This window comes from Gadus morhua, chromosome 23 (assembly GCF_902167405.1).
Source record: "Gadus morhua chromosome 23, gadMor3.0, whole genome shotgun sequence".
Lineage (NCBI taxonomy): Eukaryota > Metazoa > Chordata > Actinopteri > Gadiformes > Gadidae > Gadus > Gadus morhua.
In genome coordinates this window covers 9123524-9136909 of record NC_044070.1, presented here as the reverse complement: position 1 = coordinate 9136909, position 13386 = coordinate 9123524, and the positions used below count along the sequence as shown (strand labels likewise).

Here is a 13386-nt window from a genome sequence, read left to right as displayed (position 1 = left end):
TTGAAATATTTATACAGTTGTTGTTTTTTTTATCTCTTTATGTCTATTTTGTACCTGACCATTGCAAGGCTACTAAACAAAAACATGACTTTTACTCAAGATGGTCAGACCAATAGATAAAAAAAAAGCAAAAGAACGTTAGTTTGCATAACTGCAACTTGAAAACAGGAACTGAAGGAACTGAAGCAATAAAAGTACTGACGTTTATTTTAACTGACAGAAAGATCCTCAGTTGAGGTGACTTTTCCCATTCAAGTTTGATCTGCACTACACCAGATTGTGGTTTGTAGATTCTGTCTCTACATACATGAGTCCTGGAGAGGGACTTTGGGGGCAGGGCGCCTCTTGATGATAGCTAGATGGATGGATGCTACCACCTGCGAGAATCCCCACCACTGTCATAACCCAGTTGGTATAGCCTACACCGTTGCAATATGCGACAACTTGCCATTGTTTGGGGTATATCTTAAGATGTGTTAGCTAACCACCCTGTTTTAGGCGGTAGCACAACGCGAAAAATGTTGACTGACCAACATTGCCTGATGGGCTATATTGCCATGAGACGCCAGTTTGCTTATTAGAAAGCATTCATCAGTGCACACTTTGCTGATGGTGATTGCAAAGGTGTTCAGGCCTTATAGGTTGTTTTAGAACAAAGCTCCTTACTGCTGCTTAATGCTTTTGTAGCTGGTGAGAAGGATGATGAGCCAGACATTAGCCATGAGGAGGCCAGGACAGCACAGTTAGAGAGGATACAAATATAAACGATGTATATATATTAATTCGTTATTGCAGTTTAGTAGAAAACACATAGCCTACACACAATCAAATGTGTAATAGATGTATGATGTTAGATGTTCACAGTGTAGATTCAATAACCGGCCAATCTAAATAACACTAATGAATCATGTCAAATCAGTAAAGCTAATTTAAAATGGCCCTGCATAAACTTAATGTAATGGATTATAAAATAGATAGAATTGATCAAACAAATTAAAAAACTTTAAAGTTGTTTAGTGAATAGCTGCTCTGAGAATCTTTTTCCATAAAATGATGGTGCCTTTGGACCATGGCTTTCACTTTTTTATTAAACTAGTCAATACAGATCCTTTAGGAGAGGATTGCCGACAGAATCTGTGTGTGTGTGTGTGTGTGTGTGTGTGTGTGTGTGTGTGTGTGTGTGTGTGTGTGTGTGTGTGTGTGTGTGTGTGTGTGTGTGTGTGTGTGTGTGTGTGTGTGTGTGTGATGTGGGGGGGTCACTCCTAATTATGGGCCTCTCCTGATTTAAATACATTAGGATTTTTTGTTAACTTCTCCTGTTCCTGTTCAATGTTAACATGTTCATATTGAAGGGAAATTATTAAGTTGTTCACTTTTTGTAGTCCTTTTAAATATAAGTAGCCCAATTAAAACAGAATTGATTTGTCATGTAATTTATCCAGTATTCTTAAAAGTAAAAAGTGGTCTGTACCGGGGCATGAAAATTGTTTCAACCCTGTCCCTCAATACTGCTGTCTTACAACACTGTTGGCACGCCTGATGACCAACATTAACAGACGTCATATGAGTCATGGTCCCCACATGAGTAGGCTACTCATACAATCCTATAATCTTAGATGTATAGTAGATTAGTTCACCAGATGACACAGTCCACTTTATAGACGTCTGGGGGAACTCCCTTACTGGGTTGTCACAAAAATCAGAAGATTTCGAAATGGCACGTAATGGAAAATCGATAATAGACATCCTGTGTATAATGTACAGAATGAATAAATACCAAATATGGGTAACAAGACAGGGCGTACAGAGCTAAGCAGTCAGCGTCCAAGGGAGGTTGTAGCGCCCTCTGTTGGTAGAGCTGTAGAAACTATTGAAAGGCCGGGCTAGTGTTTGTTTCTGCCCCCCTGTGTGAGTTGAAATATTGATTGTGTATGTGTGTGCGTGCATCTGTGTTTGATTGTGTCTACGATCATGCATGTGTAAGTGCATCTGTTTTTTATTGTGTAAAATAAAATCCAGATGCACAATGAAAGTGAACTGCACAATGATAAAATTAGAATCATGATTTTCTTGCTTAGAATTTAGTTGATGACTCTCTCATGATTTGTTTCCAATACAAAGTTTTATTGCACAAATGACATGATACAGAAGGAAACGAAACAAAAACTATGATTGTGCGTGAGATAGAACATCCACCTTGGAAAACAGAAAGAGGACAATCATGTTTCAGCTTGAATCTCAAACTGAATATATTTGTCCTTCCTTGCAAAACTTCTCCCGCACCGTCTGATTGTAACACGCTGGTGTCTCCCTGGCTCTCTGGCTTTACTCCCCCTGGTTTTCTGCTGCTCTGAAGCACATGGTGTAACACTGCGTTGTGATTGGTTGAGGGAGAAAGTAGGCGTGCTTGTTTAAAAAAAAAAAGAAAAAATAATAATTACATCGCATGGTTAAGAATCGAGATCGCGAGTTTCAACGCGAATCGTGGTGCAGCCCTAGTGTGAGCATGGCGCGTCGTCCCGCCCACATGGGAACACGGTGAGCTCCTGAGCGATGCGCTGCGCCACGCGTGGGCTGCTGGCTACGATCAGCCGGCGGGACATCAGGTCAAACGGCCCTCCTGGGGAATACATCAAGCGTTATTGATCAGCAAGTGGATCATTGGTTGTTTCTCAAGAGAGGCCACACAACAGGACAGATAAACGAGCCTTGTGTAAACATGACTCCGGCATTTGGGTTTGAACCCAAAGCTTATTGTCATTAGCATAATTTATCATGTTATAAATTATTGTCAACATGAAGTTAGACTAGCCTAGTGACCGGATACCTCACCACATTTCTTCCCAATCCAAAGCTAATGTGATATGAATAGTGTTTTAGCAACATAGCTACACTAGGCTTGGTTTACATACCTCAAATCAGGATTGGATGGAAGCCAGGGCTAATGTAATTGTATTAGAAACATACCTTTACTAGGATAGGTACCCATATCTCAGAGAGGGTGGGTTTGATCCCAGGGCTTAGAATTAGAATCCACATTTTAATCCTTAACGACACAGCTACACTAGGGAGATTAAGTGGTTGTAGTTCTGGGTATTATAATACTTATCACTAATATTAACCATGGGCTGGGGTTTTGTTCAACACACACACACCCACAAACATACACTCCTTTCTGGTAGCCTAAAGTCTCGTTGTAGGAATGAATGAAAAAACATGATTGAGTGACTGAATCAGAGAGAGAGAGAGAGAGAGAGAGAGAGAGAGAGAGAGAGAGAGAGAGAGAGAGAGAGAGAGAGAGAGAGAGAGAGAGAGAGAGAGAGAGAGAGAGAGAGAGAGAGAGAGAGAGAGAGAGAGAGAGAGAGAGAGAGAGAGAGAGAGAGAGAGAGAGAGAAAAAATGAGTACGATGAATACTTGAATGGGTAACCGGATGAATGAGTGAGTGAACGTGTGATGAATGGATGAAAGAATCACAAACCTGTGATGTCCACGATGACCCCCCCGGCCTCAGTGACCAGCGCCGCCCCCCCGGCCATGTCCCAGCAGTAGATCCCCTGGTGGTAGTAGGCGTCGGCAGCGCCACACGCCACCAGACACATGTTGACGGCCGCGCTGCCCGGGCACCGCACGCTGTACAGGGGAGGGGGGGGGGTACATCACAGATTACATGAGGGTGGATTAGATCACAGATTATATGAGGGGGGATTAGATCAAAGATTACATGAGGGCGGATTAGATCACAGATTACATTAGGGTGGATTAGATCACAGATTACATTAGGGTGGATTAGATCACAGATTACATTAGGGTGGATTAGATCACATATTACATTAGGGTGGATTAGATCATAGATTACATTAGGATGGATTAGATCACAGATTACATTAGATAATTTTACATCACAAAACAGATGAGATTATGGGACACCACACACATTTTGATGGCATGTGTGTGTGTGTGTGTGTGTGTGTGTGTGTGTGTGTGTGTGTGTGTGTGTGTGTGTGTGTGTGTGTGTGTGTGTGTGTGTGTGTGTGTGTGTGTGTGTGTGTCTCACCCATGCACAGGGACATTAAGTATTTTCTGGATGTTGTCCATCACAGTTTTGAAGTGTTCCGGATCCTTCTTCAAACCCATCTCAGTCAGAACCAGAGACTTCGTAATATCTGAACGACAACTAATGGTTGAAAAGTGTTCAATCATGAAAGAATGCTGAGATTATTAGAAACGTAAATGACAATAAATCCTGATCGGTCATTACTTGTTATATTAAAAATTGAAATCATAAAAAAACATTAATGATTCCAATAAAAAACGGAATTTGATTTTTTTATAAATTAACTAATACATAAAAATAGATGTAATGATTAGAATAATTCTAGAAATAAAAATAATGAATTTCATGTCTTAAATAAATCTTATATAAAAGTCAAGTGTACAAACGATTGTCGTGTTACATATGGTTTGGCCACTAGCACCATCTGGTGGCCAAATGTGTAAATTGCAACCAGAAAGCCGACGGCTGTCATCAGTGTGTGCTGAACGTTACCTTCTTGACCGGACACCTTGATGGGGAGACCGTTACAGAAGGCACCCTTCCCTCGCCGCGCTGTGTACATTTTGTCCTCCATGCAGCTGTACACGATCCCAAACTCTACCTTCGAGGCACATATTATACAATAGTATGGTTGCATTATTAGGCTGTCACGATTCACGACAAACATAAAGAGTAAAAGCCCCTGCTATTCTTATGACGATTAGGACTGTAGGCCAATTAAATAGCTTCTTTCTACAAGAAAAAAACAGGAATCATACAGCCTACTACACACTTGAGACAATAATAATAAAATGATTAATGTATAGTGGAGTGCTAATAAACAACATCAATAAATAAAAATAAATAAATAAAGCAGCAAGGTAGTAGCGACCCAGGTGTTTGACTCCCAGTCAAATGGTTCTGGGTTCAAACCCAACTGTCCGATACCCTCCTGCCGTAGGCGTCCTTGAGCAACACTCTTCAACCCCTAACTGGAAGGATAATATACAGTTGGCCGTTGCTACCGAGCCCAGGCTCTGCTAAGTGATTAAATAGCAGATGAATAGACAGATGAATAAACCAACCTCTTTGTTGACGGTGAAGCCGATGGATACGGACACAAAGGGAAACCTAAAGGCGATCAGAGAACGACAGAGAAGCACTCAGAGAGTCTCCTGGAGGAGTTGGCCCCATAGGACCGCGACTGGAGGGAATTCAGGTCACCCGCTTTATGATAATTAAACATGGCAGGGAGATCGGAGATACAAATAAAAATGAGCAAAAGCCTTTAATTTTCGAACACTAGTTACAACATTATCAACAACATTCTTGTTGTTGATATATCTGAGTGTTGGGGACGAAACGTGTCCCGTTTGCAGTTTGATCTTGACTTAAATGTATTCAAACTAAAGATGAGCTACTGCTCACATGGATTCACCATCATCCTAGTCCCAGCTCCCTCTCTGTAAGACCTCAGTCTCTTAACCCCCTTGATCTTGAGGAGTTGATCTAACAGCTCATATGGATTCACCTTCATCATGGCCCCTTCCTCCTCCCTGCAATACCTCTGTCTCTAACCCCCTACTGCTCTTGCGGAGCATTAATGGCCTTTATTTTTTATCTTGCAGTCCATCCGATCATCCACTGACCACCTGGTGTAAGAACCAATCTCACCCAGGTATCTCCCCCCCCCCCTTTTTTTCTCTACTTTGGCGGTAACGTCGATGTATGATCCAAAGGCAGATGCGGCATCTACTTATATATGTCTATGTGGAGACGGGTAACGATTGGACGGGCTTTGATAGCCCCGCTCTTGTGTGTTTTGATATACTGTTGACTGTGAGAAATTAAGCAGAGGACCCCTGAAGGACTGCACTGGTTGTTTGGGTGTCCTGAGAGAGCTCGCGAATAAATTATTGAACGTTAAGTCTTGACTTTGTGATCTATTTGGAACGAATTAAGCAGAAACAATACCTTGATTTTAATCTTCTTCAATATTTTGCAGGCTAGCCAGGAGACTTCTACAAGCTTACCTGTGAACAAAGTTAGTGGTGCCGTCGATGGGGTCTATGATCCAGGTGGGGCCGTCGGAGAGAACACTGGGCGCACCTGCAGCCACAGACTCCTCCCCTATGAAGCTTTTCAAAGTATGCTCATGAACATTCCTATGTAAGATGTTATCGGTTATCTGGTAATGATGCCGTTGCATTCATGATTGATGTATTTTAATTTGAAAGACACAGATGTTAGAGTGTATCTATGTTATTCTGTACAGTGAAGTTTTTCCCCTGACTTTAAGTCTTATGTATCCCCAAAGCCGCATCCGTCCCGGCTCAAATACACTTAGCTAATATGACACTATCATCCGTCAGCATTATTATTCATACTTCAAATGTTTGGCCCAGGGGGCGTTTATGAAGAAAAAGATGAGGCATACTTCTATTGTTTGTCTCCCCGTTATTAGCAGCAATGAACCTATGTTTACATCTGTAAGGGCCTACTGGACCCTGCTCAGGGCCCTCCTAGGGGACGGAAAACATTTCTACCATTATTTTTCTACCATAAAATCAGACGTGACACCCGAGGCTGCGTAATAAGAAGGGTCACTACCAGTGTGTGGGGTACTTCTCCCTGATGGCGGATATAATGAGCTTCTCTACTCTCTGGTCCGTCTCTGTCACCAGATCCGTCGGAGAACTCTTCTCCATGACCGCAATGTCCTTCTCGAGCGCCTCTCGGACAATCTGTTGGACGCAAACACTGACAATAGGTTTACTGTTTTACTTGGTAGGACAAGATTTGATTAGGTTGCATTTCCATTACCCCGACAGGAATGCAGTGTCACAGCAGAAAGTACAGGACAGTTAATAAAGAGAAGCCCACAGAAGAAAAAAAAACTCATGACCCAAGAAGTTAAAGAAATACAAAAGATATAGGCCTAACTGAACGTCCACACCAGAAGCGAATTGAGCTTCCAAATCGCCGGAAGTCATTCACTTTCTATGGGCAAGATCGACCAAAGCGACCAACGCTACCAGCGGCCAAAGATGAGCGACCAGAGCGTCCAAAAGAAGTTGAAAACTGTTGAACTTTATGCAAATTACTATGACGCGTTTCAGCAGCAAAACACTGAAAGCCAATCAGAATGTAGACGCTCTTCGCTTGCGTGGATCCCAGGGAACACCGGCAGGCACTTTTGAATTGTACGTCATGAGCGACTTGAGCGACCAAAGCGAACAGAAATATTCTCAGCGAAACTTTATGAGCGACCAAAGCGTCAAGTCGCTTCTGGTGTGGACGTACAGTAACGAAAAAAAATCTTTATATTCTAAATTCTATTCATGTTTGCTAGACAATGACGCTAGTTCGACTTAATATTAAACATTGTCAAGCCTACTTATATCTACTGTAATATATACAAATAAGCATTTTGACAGGACATTCAGGCTGAGCAAGGTTATTTCCTGAGGTTGTTTTAAAAGCGTACACACACACACACACACACACACACACACACACACACACACACACACACACACACACACACACACACACACACACACACACACACACACACACACACACACACAATCTACTCAATAATGATAATAATTTTGATTAATATCCCACCTTCCCCGCCTGTTTGGTTACGTCCACACAGTGGTTCATACATTCTTGCCAAGAGTCCGTCATGTCGTTGATCAAAGTCTGCTGTGCACGGGAAGAACTGTTTTTAATGACACCTACGGCTATGAAAACACACACAACAGCATTGCTGGTGTTGTCATACTGACCAGCAATGTAAAGCAGTCTAATGAAGAGGAAAGGATCTATCAGATGGAGGGTTTGATGCCCAATGGACATCTAAACTGAGCGAAATCAGCATCCCTACTACCTGCTTATTATTGTTGTGTTATATCTGAATTCGCTGCAAGTCGGGTTGGGTATACTTCCGCTGCATGACTAAATAGCAATGCTTAGAAAAACACTTTAAGACACTTTTGGACAGAGTTGATAGAATTGGACTAAATAAAACTCCATACGTTAGCATAGGATGTATCGTTAGCTCCTGCTGCACTAGTTGGAATTTGGTTAAATGGATGCGATACTGCATGATTAACGATATTCCTGTAAATTCATTGAACTGACCTACCTTCAATATAAAATACAGTGGTGTAGTATCGGATACTACGGTTAATATTTACGCATAGATATTGAAATGTGCGAAGCTTCCTAGGCGCTCCACGCTACGCCCCTCCTCTTTAGGGCTTGACTTATTGATGTTGTCCAATCACATAGAAGACAGTTGTCGCCCTCAACTGCCATTGGTCAAACACATAAGAAAATCTGTGACCGCAAAACGAACATAATATTTTAAGGGAAACTGTTGTAGAATTTTGGTGTATTTTAGTGTCTCTCTTTTGTTCACATTTCTAGTCTAGGAACAGGCAAGGCCAAGGGCCCCTCATACTGATACAGGGTATTCTGCCATTGTTATGTTTCAACAAGGTTGAACCGACCTGGTCCTCCGGGACATAGCCAGGGCCAGATACCTTATCAATGCTGAGAGTGCGTCTGTTCTCTTGTTATTCATATATCCCCTTTTTGTATAATACTCGCCCCAACCCTTTGGTTCGACGAGTAGAGGGTTTCGACAGCCAAGGAACAAGTCATCGACCACCGGGTCCACTATAGATTATTCAACCTAAGTCTGTATCTCGCTGTATTCCTGGAAAATAAACCATCTATTCAACCCTCTAATCCAACCTGTCAAGCTGCTTTGATTTCAACTTCAAGAATTACTACTACGACTGAAAATACACAACGCAGAGTCTGTCCGAACAGTTTAGAAATAAGCTGAAATCTAACATTTGGTGCCGTGAACCCGTCTTGTTGAACTTCCTCATAGGGAAAAACCTAAGGCCAATAATAGTTTAGTTTTGGTCAATCTTATTAGATTAAATGTATCTTGAATGCGATATCTTGAGATAGATAGATGGAAACATGGGACAAATCATTAATCTTAGCACTGAATGCATATCAAATAAACCCTTTATTTCTCTGATTTCTGACTACCACTGGGAAACTCCGTGACTCCATCCCCATTTCAACCAAATTGAAGTCATGTGCATCTCCATGAGGTCGCATATAAGGACTCGTCTGTCCCTATGAGCCCCTCTGGACCTGCGAAGGGCACAGTCTTTCAGGGCAGCAAACCACAAGCCCGGAGCAGTCTAGTTGGTTAGTGAGGTAGTTAGATGGTTAGTCGGTCAGTCTGACTGACAGTTGATGAGTTGGTGAGTTGGTAAGTTGGCAACCTAGTTTTTATTTTTTAGTTAGTAGCCTATGCAAGTGAGTGAGTGAATTGGTTAGTTGATGAGTGAGTTAGTTATCTGGTCTGGTGATTGTTTATGTTGTTATTTATGTTGTAATCTTCACTCATGATGTAGCTGTGTGTTGTCATTTCAATCCCACACACACACACACACGCACACGCACACGCACACACACGCACGCGCGCGCGCACACTGAATTGGTAGTTTTTTTCTACCCTTTCAGCTTGTGGAACATGAATGATAAAAGGTGAGGTGGTTGCCATGGAAACCACGTTGTCCTCAACAGCCAAAAACGTGTTTGTTTGTAAGTAGCGCCTCTTTAAGGTCAAAGTTAGATGCTGGTAACTGTTTCTTTAAGGGAATTTTACGCTACCGATTGTCACAAGTGATCCTTTAATCGTCTCTTTCACTCACTTTTTCTTTCTTTTCTTTACCTTCTCCCATTTGCTCTTTCATGATTTACTTCCCTTCCTTTCTATTATAAGATATTGTTTGAGAATGCTAATATCGTTGATCTTTCTTCTGTTTCTTATGTTCACAATCTTTCATTCTTTCTCCTTTCCTCTTTGTCGTGTCTCCTTCATTCTCTTTCTTTAGCTCCTGCTTGTCATCTATAGTGATATCTGAGTATGGTATGAAGTTTAATGTTTGCCTGTCTCCGACTGAAAGGGTTTATTGTTTTTTTCTGCTGCGGTGGATCGAAATCTGAGGGCGGAACCACACCCAATCTGAAGTCTATAGTGATTGGACGATGTTACAATTACATCATGCTGATAAACCCTACCTTCAGGTTCAGTAACAAGTGTCTTATGTCAAAGTCATGAAAAGATTGATCTTTATACATTCAATACAATGAACATCGTATTGTGTGTGTGTGTGTGTGTGTGTGTGTGTGTGTGTGTGTGTGTGTGTGTGTGTGTGTGTAGTTGTGACTGTGAGGAGGTTTGGAGGATGTTTGAAGAGGCTGTGGTTCCAAAGTCCTCCTGCAGCAACCAAGTGAAGGACTACCAGGAGATGCTCAGCATCCTGCCCCAGAACTCCCCCTGCCACCAGGTAACCCACGGCAACACAACCCTAGCACCTTACACTAACCAGCAGGTAACCCACGGCAACACAACCCTAGCACCTTACACTAATCAGCAGGTAACCCACGGCAACACAACCCTAGTACCTTACACTAACCAGCAGGTAACCCACGGCAACACAACCCTAGCACCTCATGCTAACCAGCAGGTAACCCACGGCCACTCAACACTCACCATAACCCCAAACTACAACAGCCCTCTCTGATGAACAGTGATGTGATTTCAGTTCCTGTTCTGGAGCAAGACAAGATGGATGATGGAGGCCTACACCACCCTGATGGAGAACGTCTACACCCTGGAGGACACGCTAGTGGGCTACGTGTTCAACCAGCTGGACTGGTGTGGACACCTCCAACACACAGGTTGAGTGGGTGTGGGTGTGAGGGAGCTATTCAACCATCCCCCTATCTAGACATCATCACCATCATCACCCATCTGCCCGTTCCTCTATCCATGAATCCATCCGTTCTTCTGTCCATCATCCATCCTCCCATCATGTTTGAACCCACGCGGTGCTACAGCGTAGCCTTCTGATGTCATCGGATCGCTCAGGACAAGACTAGATTCATCTTTTTAGTCACTTTCCAATGGAGGATGTTGGAAATTACAACCCTACAACCCTACCCGACTACCTAACTCTGTGACCTAAGGTCCTTATAAAACACGCTGATACTTTGTTGATGTGCCGTGGAAACCACATCATAAATAGCCCACTCATGCAGAGCCCCGCTCAATGGGGTGACTAGAGATTCCACCGAAGGAAGGAGTTCTGTACAAAGACCCATTGTTCTGAGTGGATCACCTCGTGGCTGTCGACTGTATAGTTGGAGGTACTCATGTGTTTCTGTATTTCGTTTTCCGTAGGATTTGATTTTGAATCCTGTCCAGAGTGGTCGACGTGTCCTCTCCATCCCGTCTACTCCCTATGGAGACAGGCCTCCCAGCATGTACGCTGCATGTCAAACGTATTTTTATTATATCTTGCTAACTGCCAAACGGCAATATGCCTCACCAGGTGTTGTAGTCAAGTCAGGTCAAGTCCCTCGTATTTGTAAAGCCTGTAATCACACAATTAGAGTTGCAAGAACCCTCAAAGCAATCCATGTGTACAAGGAAGGAGCATTGTGAAGGAACACAAGACAGGAAAGAGAAAACAACCCCAGAGCACAAAAACAACATGAGTATTAAATGTCAATCGAATAGAATCACATTGTCGGGCAGATGCTTGTCAGTGATGCAAGCAGATAAATATCACACACTACTTGTTAAAACAAAAGTTAAAGTACAACGTTATTTTTTAAAGATTGTTTGAATCCTGAGGAGCTGTATTGGTAGATGGTGGAGGTAATGAGCTTAATCTGTTGTTGTCAGTTTGCAGAAACCGCCTGCGGCAACATTACAGTCCTACTGAATGGATCCATCGCCTCCGCATTTAACAGAAAAAGGTAACCATCCTCTGACTGGAGATTCCATTGTATACACACAATCTCTAATGATCTGGGCGTCTTTTTGTGTTGCAGCATGTTTGGCAGCGTTGAACTCAACGGTCTTAATCCTAGCATGGTGGAGTACGTCAACATCAAGGTGGTTTCCAACCTCCGAGGACCTTTCATGTGAGGCCCCACATGACCCTGAACTTCATTGAGATGTTTGAGACTAAAAAGACACGGAGATGGAGATGAGATGAGGATGATTTAGAATAGGTTTAGAGATATTTAAGATGGTTGTTGGGATTCTCCTCCGAGGCTCCTGAAAGGAGGAACGTCAGAGGAACGCGAGAGGTATTTTCCGAGGAACGTCTCTGACTGTGAGGTTCCCTCCGACAGAGAGTCGTGCAGTCTGGGCTCCGTTGCAGAGCTGATCCAGATCCTTCAGTTCCGGGGATTCAAATGGACCTGCACAGACAATGACCTGTAGGTTGAACGAACATTCGCATTCAACTTGCTGCATGTTCTGGTGTTTTCCTCCAGATCAGACAAGACATTACTCTATTTGAATGAATAGGTTAAATGCACGGATCTAGCTGGGAACACACACCTTGGCTTCCCTGTGATTTATATTGTATGTTATTCATGAAGCTGAAGTAAAAAAATGAAGAATCCCTTAATCGTTCCCAGATAGAAGTGTGTGTCCCGGCAGTAGAATCACAAAACAGGGATATATGAACGCACGCAGGTGACTGCAGAGGGCGAAAACGATCAACTAGTCAATCATGTTAACGTCAACAGTAACATCATAATGGATGGTGTGCTGCATTAATCACGTTGTCCCTAAAGTGACAGTGTCTACTGAAGTACAGCTTATAGTAACGCTGTCTGATTCTTGTCCACAGGACTCTGAAGCTGCTCCAGTGCGTCCAGAGCCCCGAGGATCCCTCCTGCCAGATGTGCTCCTCCAGCCTACTGCAGACCCAGGGGCCGCCTCTCATCGGACCTGGAGCTCTGCTGCAGTCTGCTGTCAGCACGCAGGATGTCCTCAACCCTAACCACGGCCTCAATGACTGGGATCCTAAATGAATTAAAGCAAATCAAACTTATAAAAGTTTCTTAGGATGACAGTTGCTTGTTGTCTCTTTCTGTAGTCCAACGTTTCGAACCGCTTTTCATGGAATCAACAAGATTCCTGCGGGTGGATTCACAACAGTATCGTGAGGAGAAAAATCGTAACTGCTTTTTCTTCTTAAGATTGGATTTATTCACACATTGAGATGTTATTCATTGATAGGAATTGATAATGTCAATTTTACAGTTTTTATTGATTCTATTTTTCTATTCTATTTCTATTCTTGATTCTATTCTATTTTTACATCACACTATCATTTTTATTATACTCTAAATGACATAGGTCTTGGCTCCTACACACGAAGCTTACTATTCAACTTGTTTATCCCGTGATTGGTTTCCTTTTTCCCAAACATATAGCCCAAAAGAG

The 13386-nt window shown here is 42.7% G+C and overlaps 2 protein-coding genes across 4 annotated transcripts; one reads left to right on the top strand and one right to left on the bottom strand.

The window, feature by feature from the left end:
- Positions 1-2102: 2102 nt before the first annotated feature.
- On the bottom strand, positions 2103-8292 carry LOC115537551 (inositol monophosphatase 1). 3 transcript variants are annotated; one of them, XM_030349544.1, is made up of 9 exons: positions 8188-8292; positions 7665-7761; positions 6645-6778; positions 6068-6172; positions 5120-5165; positions 4548-4656; positions 4056-4164; positions 3480-3631; positions 2103-2620 (listed from the first exon to the last, which is right to left on the bottom strand). In XM_030349544.1, the coding sequence occupies exons 2-9, from the start codon at positions 7725-7727 to the stop codon at positions 2496-2498; spliced, it is 843 nt and encodes a 280-aa protein (XP_030205404.1). In that variant the 5' UTR covers positions 7728-7761; positions 8188-8292; the 3' UTR covers positions 2103-2495. The 3 variants fall into 3 exon arrangements, with proteins under 3 accessions (XP_030205404.1, XP_030205402.1, XP_030205403.1); XM_030349542.1 differs by having other exon boundaries at positions 7665-7745; XM_030349543.1 differs by having other exon boundaries at positions 7665-7742.
- A 916-nt stretch (positions 8293-9208) lies between these two features.
- LOC115536850 (ADP-ribosyl cyclase/cyclic ADP-ribose hydrolase 1) lies at positions 9209-13012 on the top strand. The gene is made up of 10 exons (XM_030348268.1): positions 9209-9339; positions 9594-9674; positions 10040-10160; positions 10297-10423; positions 10682-10817; positions 11320-11402; positions 11827-11900; positions 11976-12068; positions 12282-12368; positions 12788-13012. Exons 2-10 carry the CDS (start codon positions 9608-9610, stop codon positions 12969-12971), a joined length of 972 nt encoding a protein of 323 aa, XP_030204128.1. The 5' UTR covers positions 9209-9339; positions 9594-9607; the 3' UTR covers positions 12972-13012.
- Positions 13013-13386: the final 374 nt, after the last annotated feature.

What these genes read in the sequence shown, in the direction of transcription:
- LOC115537551 (XM_030349544.1), bottom strand. Translation starts at nt 7,727, where the DNA reads ATGACGGACTCTTGGCAAGAATGTATGAACCACTGTGTGGACGTAACC. An exon ending in GCTTCACCGTCAACAAAGAG is followed by an intron (nt 4,657 to 5,119) that starts GTTGGTTTATTC and finishes TGTGCCTCGAAG; the next exon opens with GTAGAGTTTGGGATCGTGTA. An exon ending in CAAGGTGTCCGGTCAAGAAG is followed by an intron (nt 4,165 to 4,547) that starts GTAACGTTCAGC and finishes GTTGTCGTTCAG; the next exon opens with ATATTACGAAGTCTCTGGTT.
- LOC115536850 (XM_030348268.1), top strand. Translation starts at nt 9,608, where the DNA reads ATGATAAAAGGTGAGGTGGTTGCCATGGAAACCACGTTGTCCTCAACA. An exon ending in AGCCAAAAACGTGTTTGTTT is followed by an intron (nt 9,675 to 10,039) that starts GTAAGTAGCGCC and finishes TCCGACTGAAAG; the next exon opens with GGTTTATTGTTTTTTTCTGC. An exon ending in GGAGACAGGCCTCCCAGCAT is followed by an intron (nt 11,403 to 11,826) that starts GTACGCTGCATG and finishes TGTTGTTGTCAG; the next exon opens with TTTGCAGAAACCGCCTGCGG.